General features: G+C 42.3%; 1 protein-coding gene across 1 annotated transcript in view; it reads right to left on the bottom strand.

Moving 5' to 3' along the window:
- Positions 1 to 22579, bottom strand: part of LOC128981447 (cytosolic phospholipase A2 beta-like) — a 39681-nt gene extending 17102 nt beyond the window's left edge. The window contains exons 1-12 of the mRNA XM_054400235.1: positions 22559 to 22579; positions 21303 to 21395; positions 10087 to 10159; positions 8882 to 9058; positions 8120 to 8256; positions 7255 to 7386; positions 5905 to 5963; positions 4130 to 4172; positions 2277 to 2340; positions 1726 to 1853; positions 1494 to 1604; positions 155 to 192 (exon numbers count right to left, since the gene is read on the bottom strand). Of these exons, the coding sequence (XP_054256210.1) occupies positions 155 to 192; positions 1494 to 1604; positions 1726 to 1853; positions 2277 to 2340; positions 4130 to 4172; positions 5905 to 5963; positions 7255 to 7386; positions 8120 to 8256; positions 8882 to 9058; positions 10087 to 10159; positions 21303 to 21395; positions 22559 to 22579 (1076 nt within the window). The remainder of the gene's footprint in view (positions 1 to 154; positions 193 to 1493; positions 1605 to 1725; positions 1854 to 2276; positions 2341 to 4129; positions 4173 to 5904; positions 5964 to 7254; positions 7387 to 8119; positions 8257 to 8881; positions 9059 to 10086; positions 10160 to 21302; positions 21396 to 22558) is intronic.
- Positions 22580 to 23661: the final 1082 nt, after the last annotated feature.

Consider the following 23661-nt stretch of genomic DNA (forward strand, 5'->3'; position numbering starts at 1 on the left):
TCTGTTGTGGTGACTCTTTAATAGCAGCTTAACTATTATTATATTTTGCCCCTAGTCCTGTGCATTCCTCATATCTAAATAAAGGATACTCTGTTCTAGAATCCACAGTTCAAAGAGTAATAAAACCTTTAGAGGAAAAAAAAAGTTCTCTTACCAATCATTTAATTGGAGGTACAAGTGCAGTGGCACATTCTGTAAATGAAGAAATGACAGCAGAAATGTGAATGACTGGAGAAAAGAGAAGTTTTGAGATCCAGGTTATCAGTGCCTCCTGGAAAGGCCCAGCACTACCATTCTGGAAAAAAATGTGCCAAGAAAGAGAAGGAAAGCAACTAAACATCAAACATATGCTACAGAGGAAAAAAAAAAAAAAAGAGGTAGGACAAGTGGAAGTGACTAGATGAATGGGCTGTAGAAAAGGCCTTCTTCCTCACTGTGAATATGCCTCTTCCATAAACCATCCTAAACCAGCAGCAGGATCACATTGCCACTCTCCTGTTCTTGAGGATGAAGAACAGCAGCCAGATAAAGAGAGTGACAGAATGATAGAATCATAGAATGGTCTTGGTTGGATGGGACCTCCAAAGGTCATCTAGTCCAACCCCCCTCTGCAGTCAGCAGGGACATCCTCAACTAGATCAGGCTGCCCAGAGCCCTGTCGAGCCTCACTTTGAATCTCTCCAGGGATGGGGCCCCAATCACCTCCCTGGGCAACCTGTTCTGGTGTTCCACCACCTTCACAGTAAAGAACTTGTTCCTGACATCCAATCTAAATCTGCTCTTCTCCAGTTTGAAGCCATTGCCCCTTGTCCTATCAAGGGGATATTCAAGTCACCACGTCCTTTCAAAATGTTACTGAATGTAAAAAAGAGTCCAAACAGAGGGGTGGAGAATCACTAGTGGTGAAACATTCTCCCTCCTCTTCATGGAAAAGGATGCTGAGAAATTCTCCTCCTATTTTTGCCTCCCATTTGCTGCAAGCTCTGGGAAAGAACATCTGCCCCCAAAGCAGTACCACTACTGCTTTTAAAGCATCTTACAGTCCTGTCTCTCCACCAGTTATCATCATGACAGCACACATAGAATAACGTGACAGAATTGTTCTCTGAGGGCAAGATTCGACTCATCTAACTTTACAATCCTAAATTTACATGTATAGACTGAGCTAGTCTGGGCTTGATAAAGAGCAATGGGGCATCCCAAAGCCTTGTTGGGGGTATTGACTGTTTTTCTTTAATTGTGTAAGCACAGCAGAGGTTGGCCTAAGATGCATCTAAAACTGGCCAGGCTGAATTCCCAAGTATTGATTTTCTTGACAGAAAAATGTCTATTTCTCAAGAAAAACCTAAACTTTTTCACAGAAAACTTGTATTTGCACAAAATCCTCACTCAGATTTATTAATCTATTTATTTATTTAATGTTATGGTATTAAATGATGAGGGTTATTCTACTCCTCTCTCAAAAAAAAAAATGTAAATGGTGAAGCACTTACGTGTCTTACAGGGAGGGTTACTTTCACTTTATGTCGGACAGGGAGAAATTTCAGTGGTACTGTCAAGGTGTCACTTAAATTGCTGTTGTCACCTTCCTTATCAGAAACTTTCTACAGAGAACAAAATAAAAGGGGTTTACTCACAGAATAGGAGCAATCCAGCTCTTTACAGTATTGGTGACACTGGAAATAGGGAAGCAGTAGAAGAGTGGTACTGTAGAGTGCCCATTACCTGCAGCCTGACTTTTAGGATTGGCTCCCAAGCCTTCACGCAATGGAAGTAGAAAGTGTCTGTGTCTTCTGTAGTTCTCTGTGTTCCCTCATGAGATGCAGGCACAGAAAGCACGAGATTTTTACCCTCTAGTGAAAACAGATTTGTTTAGAGAATAACACTGCTGTTCAGGCAAAACAGCTAACACAGCTGGCAAACTTTCTGCTGGAGTCATTCCTTCTAGTAACTCCTCTGTAAGCTGCCACATTGGCAACGTTCCCTACAGCACAGGGACTCATACCTCTGCCTTTAACCCAGAGCTTGGAGTGCTCCCCAAGCCAACACCCTCTCTTACTTCCACTGGCAAAGTTCACTGTGTCCAGACTTAATAGCTTCAAGGAAAAGATGCAGAGATGGCCATTATAGCTCGAGGCAGTTCAGGGACTTTCACTGCATAACATTTTATTGTCTTTGTAGCATTCTTAGTTGTCCTAAGTGCCTCCATCTGGGTCTGCATGATAATGATAGGATTGATTTGGTCATAGCCTCCCTTCACAGAGAAATCAGCATACCTTTCAAATATTTCTTGCTTTCATTAATGTCCACTTGCACCTCCAAGCAGCAAACCTCACGGGACTGTAAAAGACAGCAGTGGAAATGTGTGAGGATAGCAAATGCCACATCTGCAGCTACTAATGAAGCATCATGCAGGCAAACGCTGCCTACAACACAGAAACCACTAAACTGGTCTCAGTGCTGGAAGTAATACAACTAAACTGGTCTCAGTGCTGGAAGTAATCCAGCTGCACAAGAGTACATTCAGAGCTCATTATCCCAGGACAGTAGCCCAGTTACACTGGGCTTCAGAATTCTCTTGTGCATTGCCGGAGGTTGTTATACCCATTTGAGTTATGCCAACACCAGGAAACTCTGTGCAACATACTGTTGCCCAAACAGCTACACATATATCTCATTATTATTTAGGAAGGGTGGGGGGAAACACCTGATGATGAGTTTCTGCGTATTGTGGCAGTGATTAGTCTAGAAAGCATCTTCTGGCTGGTCTTGGTGTAGGAAACTCATGGATTTATTCTACCCTTCCCTCTACCTGAGTCATTCCAGTTCACATTTAATAACTTGTGCCAGGACAGTTTTCCAAACCATTTCAGGAACAATGCATGCCAGTCATTACAGCACTTATGCCTCACACAGAAAATGAGGGGGAAAGAACAGAATATGTGTTACTTTGCCTCAGGGGTGTTAAAGGAAATCGTGTGCAGGCTTGGAGTGGTTGGCATGATGTCCTTTGTACTCCTTAGCTGCTGGGCCAGCTAACTAACCACATGCTAACTAACACTAAACAGGGGCTCTATTTTTCAATTATCTGAACAACTTTGTATTAAAAAACTAATGTCCCCAAAAGCTGTTACATTAGATAACCTTCAAGTCATAAGCACCCTGAATACTTACCACTGCCTCATCCCTTTTATAACCTTTGGGGTTCCTGCCAAGTGCCACACTGTGTTACATGAAACACAGGCAGTTTTTGCTTTGAGTACCAACAAATATGGGGTTCTGCAAGATTAACAAACCACAGCTAGGCAAAATATTGACATTAAGAAGAGTGTGTCTAGCAGGTCAAGAGAGGTTTTCTTCACCCTCTACTCTGCCATGGTGAGGCCCCACCTGGAATATTGCATCCAGTTCTGGGCTCCCCCATTCAAAAGGGAGAGGGATCTACTTGAGATAGTCCAACGGAGGGCTACAAGGATGACGAAGGGACTGGAGCACTGCCTTATGAAGAAAGGCTGAGAGCCCTGGGGTGTTTTAGTCTAGAGAGGAGATGACCAAGAGGGGATCTAGTAAATGTATATAAATATCTGAGAGCTGGGTGTCAGGAAAGAAGGGACAGCCTCTGCTCACTCGTGCCCTGTGATAGGACAAGGGGCAATGGATGTAAACTACACAGGAAGTTTCACTTCAACATGAGGAAGAACTTCTTTACTGTAAGGGTCACAGAGCACTGGAACAGGCTGCCCAGAGAGGTTGTGGAGTCTCCTTCTGTGGAGGCTTTCAAGACCCGTCTGGATGTGTTCCTGTGCGACCTGCACTAGATTACATGGTCCTGCTCTGGCAGGGATTTTGGGCTCAAAGATCTCCAGAGGTCCCTTCCAACCCCTGTAATCCTGTGATTTTTTTAACACTGTGTGACTTCAAGTAACACAGCTTCTATTTTTGCATGGGGAGGTCAACAGTTAAGCCATAGCTGGGAATGGGAATTGTCCCACATCTTTCACCTTATAATGCTCTTATCTATCATGGTAGCTCCTGTTGTTTCTATAAAACATCAGATGGCTGAGGGCAAGAGGAGAGAACCAAAATGAAGGAAAAGTCACTCCAAACTAAATTTGCATGTGAAACTTACCACTAGGACATCATTGGTAATGAGCTGCTCTGGAGGGCCAGGACTGAAAAGAGAGAATCAAAATAGAGGGGAAAAAAAAAAAAAAAAAAAAAAAAAGCTGTGTGAGCATCTGGTGTTTTTTAAAAATAGTTTTATGCTCTTTCTTGCTTAAAATTGCATACAGTTATGTTAGTATCACAATCTGTTTTCTAAAAGGCTTATTAATACATTATCACCTGCTAAGCACATGAAGAAGTGTGTAGTAGCCAAACAATAAGAGAGGCAGAAGAGCCCATAGAAATACCAATGCTTAAAACTATATGCTAAGATACAGCAGAACAAAGACATATTGGTCTGCGTGGAGTCATGTCCTGCTATTAACAAATGACTGTGCAACTTGCAGAAAGCAAAGACTGCTATTAGTGTATTCTGCAAATACTTATTAGGAAAGACACTTCTGACTGTTCCAGATTGCAATTTACAATTGATCACAGGTGAATGGTAAAAGAGAATTAGCTCCCAGTGTGCTATACATATGACTGAAAAACACAGAGGCAAGTAATAAAAAGTCTTTGTCCTACACATTTGGAGACCTAGATCTGTCACTGAATGGATGTAGTTATTTAATACTGTGAGTAACCTTTGAGTCTACTAACAGCATCTCTCATTAAGGCCAATACTCAAACATCACTATGTTGCACACATTCCTAGGTGCTTTCATATATCTGAAAGGATCATTGAAGTTATGTAGGATGTAGTCTCAGACTTTCTGCCAAGACCAGGATATTTTACCAAGCACTGCTTCTAGCCTTAAAACTTCTGTTTCAGCTATAGAATGTGTTCAAATGTAAATAATGAGGTCTGATTTCCAAAGAGGATCCCCTACATGCCTTGTAACTTGAATGGTGAAACTACTCAGACTTATTTCAAAGCACTGCATCTTATTCTGTCCTTTTTATATATCTGGCTGTGACAGCTTCCACATTTGCAGGAGATCTTTATACCATCTCTTAAGGCACCTCTCACAGAAAAAAAATTAATAGATTTCCTTGAATTTCCTTGTGGGAGAAATTAACCAAGATCATCAGATTTTATTCTGCAGCTTTTCCATGGTTAAGAATAAGAAGCTTTTTTTACAGTTCCTTCTTCTAACCATGCAGTTATTCAGTTTTGATTGAACTATATTCCTTTTTTTTTTTTTTTTCCTTAATCCTAAACTCAAATATGTCAGAACATGTAACTTAGGTTGTTTGGTTTTTTTTTAACCAAGCACTTGGAAGAGAGATAAAGTTTATCTTATGGGATTTGTACTCTTCCAACCAATATTGACTACCAGTTTAAGGGGGATGGTCTTAACTTTACTGTTTTTTATTATATGTTGACAATACAATGTGACTTTTTCAACACTGTCTATATAACTCTCTCTATGTATATATCTTTATACTAATACAATTTTCTGGCCTTTTAGAAACACCAATGTGTTCTAGGCATTGTTCAATTATTAGGAACAACTTGAAGAGTGTCTCTTCAGTTTTATGTGCATCTTGTGTACAAGTTATCACTTCATGCCAATGTTACTACATTTCCATGATCAGGATACACACCAAGCAAAAGGTAAGTTTGTATGAAATACACTAAAAAGCAGAATTAGCTGGGGAAGTTAAGCTAAAAAAAAAAAAAAAAGGTTTGAAACTGTTGGTTTGGCTGCCTGCTGAAAGGAAGAGCTGGAAGGAGTTTCTCTGAGATATCGTACTCCTTGGCAGGCCTATACTTTACCAGTTTGGAATTGCACTCACATTCTTTCCATCCAGAATTCTACTTCCAAACTTTCCCATTTCTTAGCACACGTCTCTTTCTAAAAAGAAGATGGTAAAATAAATACTGATTATTGGAGGCTGCAAGAATTTGGCAGTATAGACATACTTAAGAAGCACTTCCATGGCTGACGTGTCTTCTGCTAATGCTACCAATAAAGCTGTGTGCTACCTCTTTCCAAGGCTGAGATTTCAATGGAAACCACAGGCTTGCAAAAGGCACACAAGATTAATATCCTTCCCTTGTGGGATATGGAGAAATGTACATATTTCCAAAGACACAATCAGAGAGGGAAAGCTTGACTGAAACAGAAATTTAAGGGCTTTCTGTACAGATGGTGTGCGCGGGGGAAAGGCTTTGAAGCCCAGCAACCAAAACCCTCCTGGATACACTCCTCTGCAGCCTGCCCTAGGTGATCCTGCTTTGGCAGAGGGGTTCAGCTCAGTGATCTCTGGAGGTCCCTTCCAACCCTTACCGTTCTGTGATTTAATTCACATTCATGCTGAAACCAGCAGAGACGAAGCTGGCAAGCGTACTCTGGACTGAGGTGGTTATTGAATCACTTTGATTCCCAGTGACTCACCCACTGGCTGAGATGTGCATGGCACCAGCCTGCAGAGTCACAAGGAGGATCCATGTTAACAGCTTTCAGCATTTGGGAAGTAGCTGTTCTTTTGGGTATGGACTGCCTCCTTCCTGCAATGAGCATGTAGCAGTACCTCAACCACAGCTCAGACAAGCTCAGGAGTTGTTGCAGACCTATCCTAGCTTTAATCCCTGGAAAACTCTCTCTCATGGCCTATTTAATAGAATACCAAAGATGTTAGCAAAGCAGGTGTCCCTTTACTATGAGCTACAGAAACCTGAATCACTTAGAAGGAAATCCAGCATGAACAGCAACAGGAGAAGCCTGAAAGAAAGAATCAATTAATTCAAGTGATGAGTGGATAGTCCTCATGTTTTTAATGAAAAGTTGCCATTTAAGAGGAAATGTCCTCTAAGCATGGCAAAAGTGGAATAAAGCCAAAAGGTAAGGAAGTTCTCTATGTGCATTATAAAAGATAAAAATTACTATTTACAGATGCTCCCTGTTAACATATTTTTTCCCCCACAGAGATGGTGGGCATAAGAGAGCAGCTGCTTCATTTTCTGAATCTGTGAAAAGAGATTAATGAAGTCACAAAAATCCAGCACAACGATACCTGTTTTGATGAGATATTGATAATCATACACAGGGATGTCTGTTTATGCAAACCCAAACCCCACTTTACATGGAAGCCAAGGTGGACAATGCAGTCTTGATGACCTCTCCCTGTATTTTCAGACCTTACCTCTGATTTCAAAGCGAATGTCTCACGGACTGTCTCCCCAGGTCTGATTCTAGCAACATTAAAAAGAACTGTGAACTGCATGTCATCTTTGGTGAGGGGATCTTCATCACACACTGCCAATTCTAAAACGTTCTGGTAGTACAAGAAAATAAATAGGAACTCTTATTGAGCTGCTATTACACAGAAACGAAACATGGTTATAAACTTTTGCAGCTGCTTGATTAGGACAGCAGGAAGAATTAAGAATTAATTAAGAATTAAGAATTAATTAAGAAATAAGAATTCCTTCTGGAGTTTGCTAATGTGGAATGCCACCATTAAACCCAGCTTTTGGAAACTTATCATAAAATAGAGGACAACTACCTATGACAGACAGCTCTTGCTGTCCTGAGACAGAACAGATGTCAGCACTCTGCCACCACACTGATAATCTGCTCAAAGAACACCCTGAGTTTCTTCATCCCTGAAGTCCTCTTACACATCTTAGCATAGGATTAAATTTGCTGTCTACTCCACAGCAACCCTTCATTTTCAACCAGTGTTGGAAACCTCTTTCTAAGTTAACCATCCAAAATAGCCCAAGTAAAACATGCTACAGCAGTACCTATTTTTCCCAGGTGACAATAAAGGGAATCTGGGCTACCTTAGATGTAGGCATTTCTATCACTGATGTCTATACTAGCTCAGGGGAACAACTCCTTCAAAAGTCTCCTTTTTGTGCAAACCAGTGGGTTGTAAATTCAGTTAGACAAGCATTTTCTGAAGTTACTCAGCACAGTTGATCGACACGGTGTCAGCTGAGGATTCCCAGCTATTCAAAATGGTGACATTTCTTTTTTTTTTTTTTTTTTTTTTTTCTTACTACCTCAATTTCTCTCTGGATCCTAAAGTAGAAAGTCTCGTTCCAGATCGGGTTGTCAGAATTCTTGATGGTTTTGGTCTGCAGCTTTCCCTTTGAAGCAGATGGCAGCCACAATCGCACATAGCAGTCTGATGCAGTCACTGTAGCAGAGAAAAATTAAAAACCTGATGCCAATATTATAGAATTAGAACATGGCTATGATTCTGGGGACTAGTAAATATTAATACTTTAAAAAAAAAAAAAATAAGTAAAGAGACCATTGGTTGGAAGCATACAAAGGAAACCACCTAAATTCCTGGGTAACTACAAACTGCAAATGTACTCATGCACATACCAAGTACACCAAGAGCCATGTTTCCCACGTGAAGAGAAAGAGGTATAAAAGACCCCACTGACCTCACTCATTGGCCATATTCCTTACAATTCCAGTCAACAATGTTAAAAAAGTTTAACTGAAGCTAGAGCTAGTTCCAAGAGTAGCTGTTAGGATGCTTATGGGAAAGGAGAGCACATATTACAGAGTGGCGTGCTCAGTCCAGGCACACAAACATGCAGAGGGGATGTGACGACTGTCTGGAGAGGTTAGGTACTAGGACAGAAGATCTATGGCAGCTGAAGGCCAGTCTGGGCCCAGAAACACCAGGGCATGAGCAAGTCAGAAATTTTCCTCTCACTTCCAGCCTAGATCTACTCCTTAGGGTTAGTGCAGCCAGTGCCTCGTGCAGCCATCCTTTGGGAAGAGCCAGGGTGGGAAAGCACATTTACTTTGTGAAGCTGGACAGCGGTGTGAAAGGAAATCTCCAAGGTGATGTCTTTCAGAGCTGGAGTCTGGACTTGACTGAAGATTTCTACTGCAGCCCGAGATGCCTAAATACTTCAGACTGGTATCAAGCAGTGAATAACAATGCCCCGCAAGGTTTTGGCAGGAAAGTGGAACTGTCCCTTCAATAGAGTAGATAGAAGAGATCATTGAAACTGAGAAACACAGGCCTCCTCACACTACCACCTTTCTAGAGTTCACCTCCAGGCGCTGCTACTTGGCGTTTGCCACGGGACTAGGGGAAGTCCTTTGGACTGCAGTCACTCAGCCAAGAGAGGATCTACTCCCTCTGGTCTCCCTCGCATCCAGGCTAGGCCAGGGCTGTGCTCAGCCGGCACAGTGAGACGCAAGCGGTCTCTAATTCACTGCAAAGTAACGCGCTTTTAGCTGAGGGTTTCACTTGAGGAATACACAGACCAGAGGTCTCAAGAGTGAGAAAAGGTAGCTCAAGGTCTCCATCCTAACTGAGGAATCCACAGGAGACCTCTGCCAAAATGGCAGCTAAATGGCTGTCCATAGGACAGCGTGAGAAGGAGCCACAGGAGGCTGTGAAGGTAAGATGAGGGAAGGAAGGTGGAACACAAAAGTAAACAGAAACATCTGGTTTGCCTGCATGTTCAGCACGTGCTTAGGGCTGGATCTGCAGAAGCCCTCCTTCATCAGAAACTACCTATATGATTTACCAAGCCAGGTACAGCAAATACCTGGAATAAGATGATATTTCAGAAGGCTTGAAATTCTCTATTTCTAGAGATTTTTATTATTTTGTACCTCTCATACATTTCCATAAAAGGTCCACCAGTGTGTGGCAAAATTCTGGCCCATTAGATGATTTATGGGTATCTCAGTTATGAATGTCAAAACTTAACAACTCCAAGCAGATTTACAAATTGCAGTGTCCTCACGAGGTCTACCTTCCCTTGTTGGCCTAGGAAATTTCTCTGGGAGTCTTGGGTTTTACCAGTTTCCTGAAATGCCACCAGATGCAACCTTCAATCTCATAACACTTTATGCATCTGATCTAATTTTAGCCCTGCCATTAGTACTTCTGTTGTTGTGCTTTATGTACATTGTTTGGTATACTTTCAAAACTCGTGATCATTGCTCACTGTGTAAACTCTGGAGGTGACTAAAAACACAAACAACTCACGCAGATCTCTTGATTTGATGTTCCTAGCTTGTATGATCCTGACAGAAAGCATGTGGATGGGGCAAAACTTCATCTGCAAGAGAAAACAAGTGAAATTAGTTTCATCAGCTCACAATACCAAAAACAAGGCGTATTTTGAACCATGCAGGGGACAATCTGTCCTTCTGCTGGTCTCTTTGAAGTTAGGGGACCGCCACCCAGTGGAAATACACCATGCCAAAATGATACTTAGAGTGTTTGTTGGGCTATTTGCTAAGTAGCTTGAGCAAGAGAAGACTGAGAAAGAAAACATAGACTCAGACAGTGGTATGGAAAGGTTTTGTAATCACCCTAGAAGTGCCTGTTTTGATGCAACCTGATGTATGCATGGCCATGGTGGTGGTTGCAATGTCAATCTATCACAGGGAGGTCAAAACTGGGCCTTTGAAAGGCAATACTGGGAACTTGCAGCTGCCTGCCTGGGTTCTGTAGCACAGCACTGACACTAAGCCTGGACACGGTAGTTCACCAAAGTGCTCTAAAATCTTATTTGTATCCCAGCTAGGACTAAATTTTCATGACACTTGTAAGCAAGTGGCCAAGCTCACCAAAAGGCATCTAGAGGAATGAACTGACATTGAGTGCAAAAAGGCATCTAGAGGAACGAACTGACTTTGAGTGCAAAAAAGGCATCCAGAGGAACGAACTGACCTTGAGTGCAAAAAGGCATCTGGGGGAACGAACTGACTCTGAGTGCAAAAAGGCATCCAGAGGAACGAACTCACTTTGAGTGCAAAAAGGCATCTAGAAGAACGAACTGACTCTGAGTGCAAAAAGGCATCTAGAGGAACGAACTGACTCTGAGTGCAAAAAGGCATCTAGAGGAATGAACTGACTTTGAGTGCAAAAAGGCATCTAGAAGAACGAACTGACTTTGAGTGCAAAAAGGCATCCAGAGGAACGAACTCACTTTGAGTGCAAAAAGGCATCTAGAGGAACGAACTGACTCTGAGTGCAAAAAGGCATCTAGAGGAACGAACTGACTTTGAGTGCAAAAAGGCATCTAGAGGAACGAACTGACTCTGAGTGCAAAAAGGCATCTAGAGGAACGAACTGACTCTGAGTGCAAAAAGGCATCCAGAGGAACGAACTGACTTTGAGTGCAAAAAGGCATCTAGAAGAACGAACTGACTTTGAGTGCAAAAAGGCATCTAGAGGAACGAACTGACTCTGAGTGCAAAAAGGCATCCAGAGGAACGAACTGACTCTGAGTGCAAAAAGGCATCTAGAGGAATGAACTGACTTTGAGTGCAAAAAGGCATCTAGAAGAACGAACTGACTTTGAGTGCAAAAAGGCATCTAGAGGAACGAACTGACTCTGAGTGCAAAAAGGCATCCAGAGGAACGAACTCACTTTGAGTGCAAAAAGGCATCTAGAGGAACGAACTGACTCTGAGTGCAAAAAGGCATCCAGAGGAACGAACTGACTTTGAGTGCAAAAAGGCATCTAGAGGAACGAACTGACTCTGAGTGCGAAAAGGCATCCAGAGGAACGAACTGACTTTGAGTGCAAAAAGGCATCCAGAGGAACGAACTGACTTTGAGTGCAAAAAGGCATCTGGAGGAACGAACTGACTTTGAGTGCAAAAAGGCATCTAGAGGAACGAACTGACCTTGAGTGCAAAAAGGCATCCAGAGGAACGAACTGACTTTGAGTGCAAAAAGGCATCTAGAGGAACGAACTGACTCTGAGTGCAAAAAGGCATCTAGAGGAACGAACTGACTTTGAGTGCAAAAAGGCATCTGGGGGAACGAACTGACTCTGAGTGCAAAAAGGCATCTAGAGGAACGAACTGACTTTGAGTGCAAAAAGGCATCTAGAGGAACGAACTGACTCTGAGTGCAAAAAGGCATCTGGAGGAACGAACTGACTCTGAGTGCAAAAAGGCATCTAGAGGAATGAACTGACTCTGAGTGCAAAAAGGCATCTAGAAGAACGAACTGACTCTGAGTGCAAAAAGGCATCTGGAGGAACGAACTGACTCTGAGTGCAAAAAGGCATCTGGAGGAACGAACTGACTCTGAGTGCAAAAAGGCATCTGGAGGAACGAACTGACTCTGAGTGCAAAAAGGCATCTGGAGGAACGAACTGACTCTGAGTGCAAAAAGGCATCTGGAGGAACGAACTGACTTTGAGTGCAAAAAGGCATCCAGAGGAACTAACTGACTCTGAGTGCAAAAAGGCATCTGGGGGAACGAACTGACTCTGAGTGCAAAAAGGCATCCAGAGGAACGAACTGACTCTGAGTACAAAAAGGCATCCAAAGGAACGAACTGACTTTGAGTGCAAAAAGGCATCCAGAGGAACGAACTGACTCTGAGTACAAAAAGGCATCTAGAGGAATGAACTGACTCTGAGTGCAAAAAGGCATCTAGAGGAACGAACTGACTCGGAGTGCAAAAAGGCATCCAGAGGAACGAACTGACTCTGAGTGCAAAAAGGCATCCAGAGGAACGAACTGACTCTGAGTGCAAAAAGGCATCCAGAGGAACGAACTGACTCTGAGTGCAAAAAGGCATCTAGAGGAACGAACTGACTCTGAGTGCAAAAAGGCATCCAGAGGAACGAACTGACTTTGAGTGCAAAAAGGCATCTAGAGGAACGAACTGACCTTGAGTGCAAAAAGGCATCCAGAGGAACGAACTGACTCTGAGTGCAAAAAGGCATCTAGAGGAACGAACTGACCTTGAGTGCAAAAAGGCATCTAGAGGAACGAACTGACTTTGAGTGCAAAAAGGCATCTAGAAGAACGAACTGACTTTGAGTGCAAAAAGGCATCTAGAGGAACGAACTGACTCTGAGTGCAAAAAGGCATCCAGAGGAACGAACTCACTTTGAGTGCAAAAAGGCATCTAGAGGAACGAACTGACTCTGAGTGCAAAAAGGCATCTAGAGGAACGAACTGACTTTGAGTGCAAAAAGGCATCTAGAGGAACGAACTGACTCTGAGTGCAAAAAGGCATCTAGAGGAACGAACTGACTCTGAGTGCAAAAAGGCATCCAGAGGAACGAACTGACTTTGAGTGCAAAAAGGCATCTAGAAGAACGAACTGACTTTGAGTGCAAAAAGGCATCTAGAGGAACGAACTGACTCTGAGTGCAAAAAGGCATCCAGAGGAACGAACTGACTCTGAGTGCAAAAAGGCATCCAGAGGAACGAACTGACTTTGAGTGCAAAAAGGCATCTAGAAGAACGAACTGACTTTGAGTGCAAAAAGGCATCTAGAGGAACGAACTGACTCTGAGTGCAAAAAGGCATCCAGAGGAACGAACTGACTCTGAGTGCAAAAAGGCATCTAGAGGAATGAACTGACTTTGAGTGCAAAAAGGCATCTAGAAGAACGAACTGACTTTGAGTGCAAAAAGGCATCTAGAGGAACGAACTGACTCTGAGTGCAAAAAGGCATCCAGAGGAACGAACTCACTTTGAGTGCAAAAAGGCATCTAGAGGAACGAACTGACTCTGAGTGCAAAAAGGCATCCAGAGGAACGAACTGACTTTGAGTGCAAAAAGGCATCTAGAGGAACGAACTGACTCTGAGTGCGAAAAGGCATCCAGAGGAACGAACTGACTTTGAGTGCAAAAAGGCATCCAGAGGAACGAACTGACTTTGAGTGCAAAAAGGCATCTGGAGGAACGAACTGACTTTGAGTGCAAAAAGGCATCTAGAGGAACGAACTGACCTTGAGTGCAAAAAGGCATCCAGAGGAACGAACTGACTTTGAGTGCAAAAAGGCATCTAGAGGAACGAACTGACTCTGAGTGCAAAAAGGCATCTAGAGGAACGAACTGACTCTGAGTGCAAAAAGGCATCCAGAGGAACGAACTGACTTTGAGTGCAAAAAGGCATCTGGGGGAACGAACTGACTCTGAGTGCAAAAAGGCATCTAGAGGAACAAACTGACTCTGAGTGCAAAAAGGCATCTAGAGGAACGAACTGACTCTGAGTGCAAAAAGGCATCTGGAGGAACGAACTGACTCTGAGTGCAAAAAGGCATCTAGAGGAATGAACTGACTCTGAGTGCAAAAAGGCATCTAGAAGAACGAACTGACTCTGAGTGCAAAAAGGCATCTGGAGGAACGAACTGACTCTGAGTGCAAAAAGGCATCTGGAGGAACGAACTGACTCTGAGTGCAAAAAGGCATCTGGAGGAACGAACTGACTCTGAGTGCAAAAAGGCATCTGGAGGAACGAACTGACTCTGAGTGCAAAAAGGCATCTGGAGGAACGAACTGACTTTGAGTGCAAAAAGGCATCCAGAGGAACTAACTGACTCTGAGTGCAAAAAGGCATCTGGGGGAACGAACTGACTCTGAGTGCAAAAAGGCATCCAGAGGAACGAACTGACTCTGAGTACAAAAAGGCATCCAGAGGAACGAACTGACTTTGAGTGCAAAAAGGCATCCAGAGGAACGAACTGACTCTGAGTACAAAAAGGCATCTAGAGGAATGAACTGACTCTGAGTGCAAAAAGGCATCTAGAGGAACGAACTGACTCTGAGTGCAAAAAGGCATCCAGAGGAACGAACTGACTCTGAGTGCAAAAAGGCATCCAGAGGAACGAACTGACTCTGAGTGCAAAAAGGCATCCAGAGGAACGAACTGACTCTGAGTGCAAAAAGGCATCTAGAGGAACGAACTGACTCTGAGTGCAAAAAGGCATCCAGAGGAACGAACTGACTCTGAGTGCAAAAAGGCATCTAGAGGAACGAACTGACCTTGAGTGCAAAAAGGCATCCAGAGGAACGAACTGACTCTGAGTGCAAAAAGGCATCTAGAGGAACGAACTGACCTTGAGTGCAAAAAGGCATCCAGAGGAACGAACTGACCTTGAGTGCAAAAAGGCATCCAGAGGAATGAACTGACTCTGAGTGCAAAAAGGCATCTAGAGGAACGAACTGACCTTGAGTGCAAAAAGGCATCTAGAGGAACGAACGGACCTTGAGTGCAAAAAGGCATCTGGAGGAACGAACTGACTCTGAGTGCAAAAAGGCATCTAGAGGAATTAATTGACTCTGAGTGCAAAAAGGCATCCAGAGGAATGAACTCACTTTGAGTGCAAAAAGGCATCTGGGGGAACGAACTGACTCTGAGTGCAAAAAGGCATCTAGAGGAACGAACTGACTCTGAGTGCAAAAAGACATCTAGAAGAACGAACTGACTCTGAGTGCAAAAAGGCATCTAGAGGAATGAACTGACTCTGAGTGCAAAAAGGCATCTAGAGGAACGAATTCACTTTGAGTGCAAAAAGACATCTAGAGGAATGAACTGACTTTGAGTGCAAAAAGGCATCTAGAGGAACGAACTGACTCTGAGTGCAAAAAGGCATCTAGAAGAACGAACTGACTTTGAGTGCAAAAAGGCATCTAGAGGAACGAACTCACTTTGAGTGCAAAAAGGCATCTAGAGGAATGAACTGACTTTGAGTGCAAAAAGGCATCTGGAGGAACGAACTGACTCTGAGTGCAAAAAGGCATCTAGAAGAACGAACTGACTCTGAGTGCAAAAAGGCATCCAGAGGAACAAACTGACTCTGAGTGCAAAAAGACATCTAGAAGAACGAACTGACTCTGAGTGCAAAAAGGCATCTGGAGGAACGAACTGACTCTGAGTGCAAAAAGGCATCTAGAGGAATGAACTGACTTTGAGTGCAAAAAGGCATCTAGAAGAACGAACTGACTTTGAGTGCAAAAAGGCATCTGGGGGAATGAACTGACTCTGAGTGCAAAAAGGCATCTGGAGGAACGAACTGACTTTGAGCGCATGTGTGACAGGTCCAGCAGACACCCTCCAGATGAAGAAAAATGTGCCCTGCTTTGGAGACATAACATCACCTAATCAAACATCATTAGGCACCTTGAAACTACCTAATGGAATTTAAGGTCAGGTTGAACGAGGCTGTGATCAGCCTGAGCTAGTTGAAGATGTCCCTGCTTGTTGCAGAAGGGTTGGACTAGACGACCTCTAAATATCCCTTCCTAAACCAGTACTTGTTCCAAACTCTAAGAATTAAGCTTCTCAACCTAAGCTGGTCAGAAAATACTTGCCATTTTCAAAAGACCTTCTGATAAGCCTTGAATGAACACACAGGAAACAGACACGTGACAATACTAAATGTGGGGAAACATTTCCCTTTTTTTTTTTTTTTTTTTTTCAAATAGGAACATTTACATTTATTTTTCTTTTTATTTTTCAGATGAGTGTTTTATCTGTTTGTTTGTTTGTTCGTTTGCACAGCTTGTCAGCAATAATAACATACAGTCCTGCTTTTGCTAGTAAATTAAAACAGGGCCACACCATGCTGAAAGTGTTTCATTTTTTGCTAGTAAATTAAAACAGGGCCACACCATGCTGAAAGTGTTTCATTAGTTCAAATGGCAGCTTTAAGGACACGCTGCCTGAAACATCCTGATCTATTTGTCTAAATGAGAGCATCCCAGTAGCACTCTGAATAAATAATTTGACAATTTAATTTTGAAAGTTAACTCCATAATGCTTTTTCCTGGCAATGAAATTATTAACTTTGAAGAGACAAACTGCTGTGCAAGGAGGAACTTCTCTACAGAAGGAGTCACTTGCTAAAGTTAATCTGACATTGTTTTGAAATGGAGTGGGGAGACCACTGGGCATGTTTATTAGAGAAGAGAACATAACTTTGTTCAGTTTCATTCAGTTTTGTTTAGATGTAAACTGCATCAAATGGATGCCATTTGAACTGTGAATTAATGCACTGAAACAAAGGCTTAATATCCAAGAGTCTCCCTGAGCAGAGAAACCTTGTTAAGCCTACTAAATCAGACTACTTTTTCTCCTGGCTGGTTGAAACCTCCTCTGTATAAAAATGCAAGACACACTTGCTTTTGTATGTCAGGAACTGTTTTTATTATGTTTTCCTCCAGTTTGACATATTTCAGATGTTCTGAAGTTAATGCATTTTGGACAAGTTCCAGTTAGGACACTTGCATATTATTCCAGTTGCCCACTGACAGCATTTGACTTTAATTTTCCTGTGCAAATAGTTATTTAACATAGAAGTACCAACTGGAACACTCAGTCAGCATTCCTAGTGGGTTTCATTAACATAAAATATTAGATTATGTAGCCAATTACAGAGCTGACTGGTTTTAATTAATGTGTTAATTCTGTGTTATTTTGTAATCAACTTCTACCTTGCTCAACAGAAACCCAAACCATACTCAGAGTCTGCCTTCAGTGGAGAAACAGCTGCTGGTACACAATCTGCTTTGAATCTTTTGTGATCAGAATTACCCAATTGCTTATAAAAATGGTGCATCTGCAGTTCATCAGCAGAGTAGTTTCTGTTCTAATAAGTGTTGTGTTTTCACCCTCAGCTTCCACTGGAGCCAGAGAGCCTTACTCCTCCTCCCATCCCTTCTCAACAGCAATCACTTCCCTTAAACATGTTGACACCTGCCTACTGATGGAAACATCATCAAAGATGACCACTTGCTACGTCTGATTAGGTGCAGCCTAGTCCTTGTGTTGTCACAGAGTAAAAGATAAACAGGATCAGATGAATAAATGTGGGCATAATGAACCCAGGGGAAGCCAGAAGCCATCTCACTCCTAAGACTGACTGACTTCATCCTGTGATAATCCTTCAGAATTGGGCTAATTTTCTTTTTTTTTTTTTCTTTTTTTTTTTCCCCTCAGAAAAAGGCAGAACTAATTTTCTTCTACAAAGGTCCAGAGCAGACTGTCAGGGTCTGATCTGAGCAATGTAAAATAATGCCCTTGTCCAAAAGTGTTGACACTTCAGAATATCCTTCCAGGAAAAAAAGTATTATGGTTAGAAATACCATTTGATACTTTCATAATACGTAAAGCAAAGTATAATTTCATGATTAATGCAAATTGAGAAACACAGACACCATATCCAGGACAGCTCTTGACAGTCTTGCAACTGTATTGATCTTGTCCTTAATAGTTCACCTCCTTGGGAGAAAGAGTTTCCTGCATAGTCACAAAGAGTGTAACAAAACCTCCTCTGCAGATATACAGAGTCCAAGGTAGCTTTCTTAGAAGCATATCACTCTTTTTTATTTTTTTCTTGGGTAATTAGTAGTGCCACATTGAGGCCAATGACAGAGTGCCAGGCATTCAGCTACCTGTGTCTGTTTGCATCCTAGACAGTAACACTCCAGACCAATAAGTAGCAGCATGTGCAGAGTCCCAAAAAGGAAGCTAAAAAATGGGGGGGGGGGAGGAGGAATGGGAAAAAAAGAAAAAAGATAAACTTCTCATATGACAGCATTTAGCACTAAACTACATTTCTATACTCTCAAAGCAAGTTTTGGGGGAGCCATTTATTTCAAGTCTGAAATATAGAAAAGTCATGGAACAAGAGATAGGACTAGCATGGCAGAATTGTCAAACCTTAACACATCTGTTGCCAGCATCTCATTGATTGCAATAATGCACATTTACTGGTATGTTTGGCTTCCAGAGAAGAGTCATATGCCAGTGTCAGCTTCAGGAGGACACATAATCCTCCTGTTTATAGATGCTTAGTCATGTCAAAGTTTCATCCCTAAAAGGAAAATCTGAGAGTATGACATCTCAAAGCTCATTAATTATGAGGAGCCTACCAAGATAGTCTTTGGATAGCAGTGAAAGAAGAAACACCTACTCATATTTTTTATTAAACTCCTTATTGTCCCCTCACGCTGCTTCTAGAGCAAGATATCATGGCTACCTTCACTAGAAAGTTAATATTCAGGGCTGGGAGGGAGGGGGGAGATTCTGCACAGCCCGGCAATCCTCCTACTATTACCACCTCTTTTTTCTTTTCTTTTTTTGGTAAAGATTGGAATCTCAGCACTTTGCTTCCCCTGCACCAAACCTAAGCAGTTCTCTGAGCAGAAATGTCACCACAGGATAACACATGGATTTTATGAGAAGTTTGCTCTCTGACTTTTGACATTCTGTAAACAGATATAAGATTTATCACTCAGCTTTATCAGTATCCTTCAGACATGAATAATTGCTTCCTTTCATGGATGACTTTTCTTTCTCCAGTGGTGTACTAGAAGCTGTACAGTAGTTTATGTACAAGATCTCACATCCAATATGGTCATTTGCCATATTCTTACAATTTATTTTGCTTTAGATACTGAGGATTTTGTTCAATAACCACATGGAAATACATCAATTAAGGTCAAAGCTATATACTTCTAAAACACCAAAAAAAGCTTAATGACCATCCTGGTTCCAAAGTGTTCTCACAGAATCATCCAGGAGAATACCTCTGAGATCATCAAGTCCAGCCACTTCACCCACTCCACCAAGTTTGTCACTACACTACCCTCTACTACATAGATTCTTTAACACCTGGTATGGGCTGAATTTATTTGCTCCTCTCTCAGTGAGAATAGTGCTAGTGAGGCAGTTTTAGGCTGTGCCTAGGAAATTTTCCACAAATCACGAGAAGAAAGCAGTAGAATGTAAATAAATTACCACTGGATGTAAAAGGGAAAATAATGATAAGGTCTAAATAATCCCATTGGCCTGGTATCTAACATAAAGTTATAGTGTATACATAAAGTTGTGTATCCTAATTCCTTCTCTTCCCAATTTCTTTCCTCTAGCAGATACTACCTGATGCTTCTGCTAGCTTGCTGAGCTTGGCTGCATTCTTCTTGTGGTTAAGCACTAACAGCTACTCTCTGCTCTTCTCTGTCTTTCACTGTGTACAGGGAGGAATGGGGGGAAGAGGAGGAAGCTGTTGGTAACCCCTTGGTTTTGTCCAGGAGGGGGGTTCTTGTGTTGTGTATAAATTGTAAATACATGTAAATATTGTATATTTTGTAGCTATTCATTGCATTCCTTATTTCTAGATTGCAGTTTTCCTTGTAAATATAGCTTCATATGCTTCCAACCGAGCTGGTCTGGCAATTTTATGTTGGGGGGAATTTCGATGCACCACAGCTAGAAATTCATCCTTCCAACCATTTGCCTGTTTTTGTTAGAGGAATACAAAGTTATGGTAGGAAAAGTGACTGGCTGTGGAAATATGCTGACCCAGGAGAGAGGATAGAAGGAAGACATCATGACCATTTTCCTTAGGAATCAAAGATATCAAAATCTTATCACTGGAAGTTGACCAATTAGTGAGTAAATCTGATTTGCCTTACAAATGTTTACTGTCATTTCATGTTATTACTGACAGATTGTTTCAGGAGACATTGTCAATTTGGGATGCATTCCCAAACTCCCATTCTGTTGACAGGACAAGGGGCAATGGGTGGAAGCTGAGGCATAGGAAGTTCCATGTAAACATGAGGAAAAACTTTTTCACTGTGAGGGTGACAGAACACTGGAACAGGCTGCCCAGGTGGGTTGTGGAGTCTCCTTCGCTGGAGATATTCAAAACCCACCTGGACCTGTTCCTGTGTGATCTGTTCAGGGCGCTCCTGCTTTGGCAGGGGGGTTGGACCAGATGATCTTTCAAGGTCCCTTCCAACCTCTAATATTCTGTGATTCTGTCAGTCACCTCTTTACATGCATGAGCAGGTGTCTCCTGGGCTTTGTGTGGAGAGGATTTCTGTGTATTTGACTACATGAAAACGATTCCTTCGTTCACAAAAGTCTCCTTCTCTGGAGACTTTCAAAACCCACCTGGATGCATTCCTGTGCAGACTACCCTAAGTGATCCTGCTTTGGCAGGGGGCTTGGACTCAATGATCTCTTGAGGTTCCTTCCAACCTCTAATATACTGTGATACTGTGAAAATTAAACTGCTAAAGAGCATTTAGTCTTGTCTGAGCAGAAGGAAAGGCCCTGTTAAGAATATCAAAAGCATTCTCAACAAGTTGTAAATCAATGTTGTCCATCACTGCTGTGCCAATTTAGTGGCTTTTTTAAACAGCAAAAGATGAACAAGGAGACTTCTAGTATGTCCTCATAGTTCACAGTACCCACACTTTTCTAGACAACTTGCCTTTATATTAAAACTTGCCTTGATATTAAAATGAATATAAAAGGAGGAAAAACCACCAACACACACATGAGGTACAAAACCACAAACTCACTTTGTTCTCATTCCCATCTACCAGTTTACACATACTGAAAAATGCATCTGCCTGACAGAATTGCAGAGCTACCTGCAGCATTTCCTTCCTTGGGAACAAAACTTTTCTGACCTGAAGCTATACCTGCACTCTTTTTGGCATTGGTGCCTGTAAACCAGGAGTATGTCTACATGGAACATCAGCTGCAGCATCAGCATGAAGTGCAGGAATTTTTTGCTGTAATTGAGACATCGAAGACAAAATTTTATCAAAGCCATTTACTCATCTATTAGATTCAAAATTATCTTATTAGCTAGAACATTGATATTTAAAATTGTTAGATAATATAGACATCTAAGATGGCTACATAGCTCTGGATCTAGCAGGGAGACAGAGTAGACAGAGATTTTATCCAGAAAGCACATTACATTTACAGTATCTATTCTTTTGCCCTCAGAATCAAATCTTTGAATATTTTTCATCTGTCATTGGATCTCTCAGTTCAAGCTACTGATATCTCCCTGAATCTTTAACTTCATCTGCAAGTATTAGCATGACACAAGTACAGTAAATATTCTCTGTTTTTGATGATTAATAACCCTTCATAAGCCACGGCACATATCATTGTACCTCACTACATTTCAAACCATGGACACCCATATTTCTATTTGCTGCAGAATTTGACATGGGGTTTGGTAGACGCAAATAATTCACATCTTGCCTTTCAGACACTGTGTTCTTTACTTTTTTTAAGCCATAAAAGAGAAAATAACTCACAGCTAATAGTTCTGTTGCTTTATACTAAAAACCATCCATTAAAAAACTCTGAATGGAACTTACTATTAGAAAACTCAAGTCCAGACATGAAACAGTTCTACTAGAATCACAGACGCTGTAAACATTACATTAAAAGATAGCTAAATTAGCCAGAGAGCTGATCAGAACTCTCCCCTGCAGCTAAAGGAATGTAAATTATGCTGTGTTGCTAGAAATTCTGATGGGGTTGTCAGCTGGGGCAAGCAACAAACAAGTACTATCCCAAGACAGGCATGCAGTAGGGCTAAAGCAGTTTCATTTTACAGCCAGGTAAATTCACGATGGCCAGAGCCCCTCTCTTCCCTCCCATTGTTTTCTCCAGCATGCACACCTCGTGATCAAAGAAAAGGGCCACGTGTTGGCTGTGGATTTGCTGTAGCTCGCTTGCACGTTCGTTACCATGAGGTGAAACGGGAAAAGCAAAGATTTGCAAAGCTCAAGAGAACCACATCACACCAGCAGCAATTTATCTCTGCACTTCAGCAGATGCCAAGAGGAGAGTTCTCTGATGAGAGATGGAGCAGGGAGGTCCCAACAGCCGGGTGCTGGGCCAGAGCAAAAGCGTGGAGCTGGAGTTCTCTTACCTTGGCGGGTGGGCTCCCCATGACGCGCAAGATGGCGACAGAAAGCCCAGTTTGGGTAACAGATCTGTTGTCAGCTGACAAACACACTCACAGCTTGTTGCTGCTGCTGGAAAAACCTGAAGGACACATATAATTTATACAGGCGCTGAGCTCCACCCTCTGCCTCCTCTGTGTGGGGAAGGCTCTGCCTACAGCTGAGGCAGGAAGATAGGCAATGTCAGAGGCCAGGGGAAAGCTGCAGCTACCACATCTTTGCCTGCTGCTTTAGTTCCTCGCACAATTTGTTGTTGCCCTGACAGGTTTTGGGGTGGATTCTGCCATGTTCAAAAAGTCTTCCTTCATTTCTCATCTCTTCCACTTATCTACTCTGTAGCGAGATTTTCAGTATCTTTTAAGTTCCTCCACAAAATACTCCAGAAAAAAAAAAAATCCAAGGAAAGGAATAGGCAAATCTCATCTATTAACATTTCCGGTAGGAAACCAACCCACTCCTGGATGCTCTTTTCAATTCTCCATTGGTTTAGTATATGATTTGGAATCTTCCTTACCAACCACTAAATCAAATCTCTTTACTTCCAAGTACCTACTGGAAGATTACCTGGTCAATGCAGTGATCACAGAGTCACGGAATCACAGAACACTAGAGGTTGGAAGGGATCTCCAGGGATCATCGAGTCCAACTTCCCTGCCAAAGCAGGATCACCTAGGGTAGTCCGCACAGGAATGCATCCAGGTGGGTTTTGAAAGTCTCCAGAGAAGGAGACTAAGTGCCGGCAGGGAAAGGGAAAGCTGCATATCTTCTGGGCTTTTCTCCTCTACATGCTTTTTATAACAACATGACAACATCACACCTCCCATCTTCCCATCATATTCCCCACTCAGCTTGCCGGTGACAGCAATGGCATCCTCTGGAGATGGCTTCCTCCACTTCTCCCATGCCTGCTGTGGACCACTGATGGACAACCCATACAGTGCTTCTCAGGCATTGTGTTCTGACTGTACCTTAATCCACGCTTGTAATTTCATATTGGATGTCGTGTAGACCCAGATTGAAAAATGCTTGCAGTCAAGTTTGCAGTAAAACAAGTCCTCACTGGGAGACA

The sequence above is a fragment of the Indicator indicator genome, chromosome 4 (assembly GCF_027791375.1).
Source record: "Indicator indicator isolate 239-I01 chromosome 4, UM_Iind_1.1, whole genome shotgun sequence".
In the NCBI taxonomy this organism is placed as follows: Eukaryota; Metazoa; Chordata; class Aves; order Piciformes; family Indicatoridae; genus Indicator; species Indicator indicator.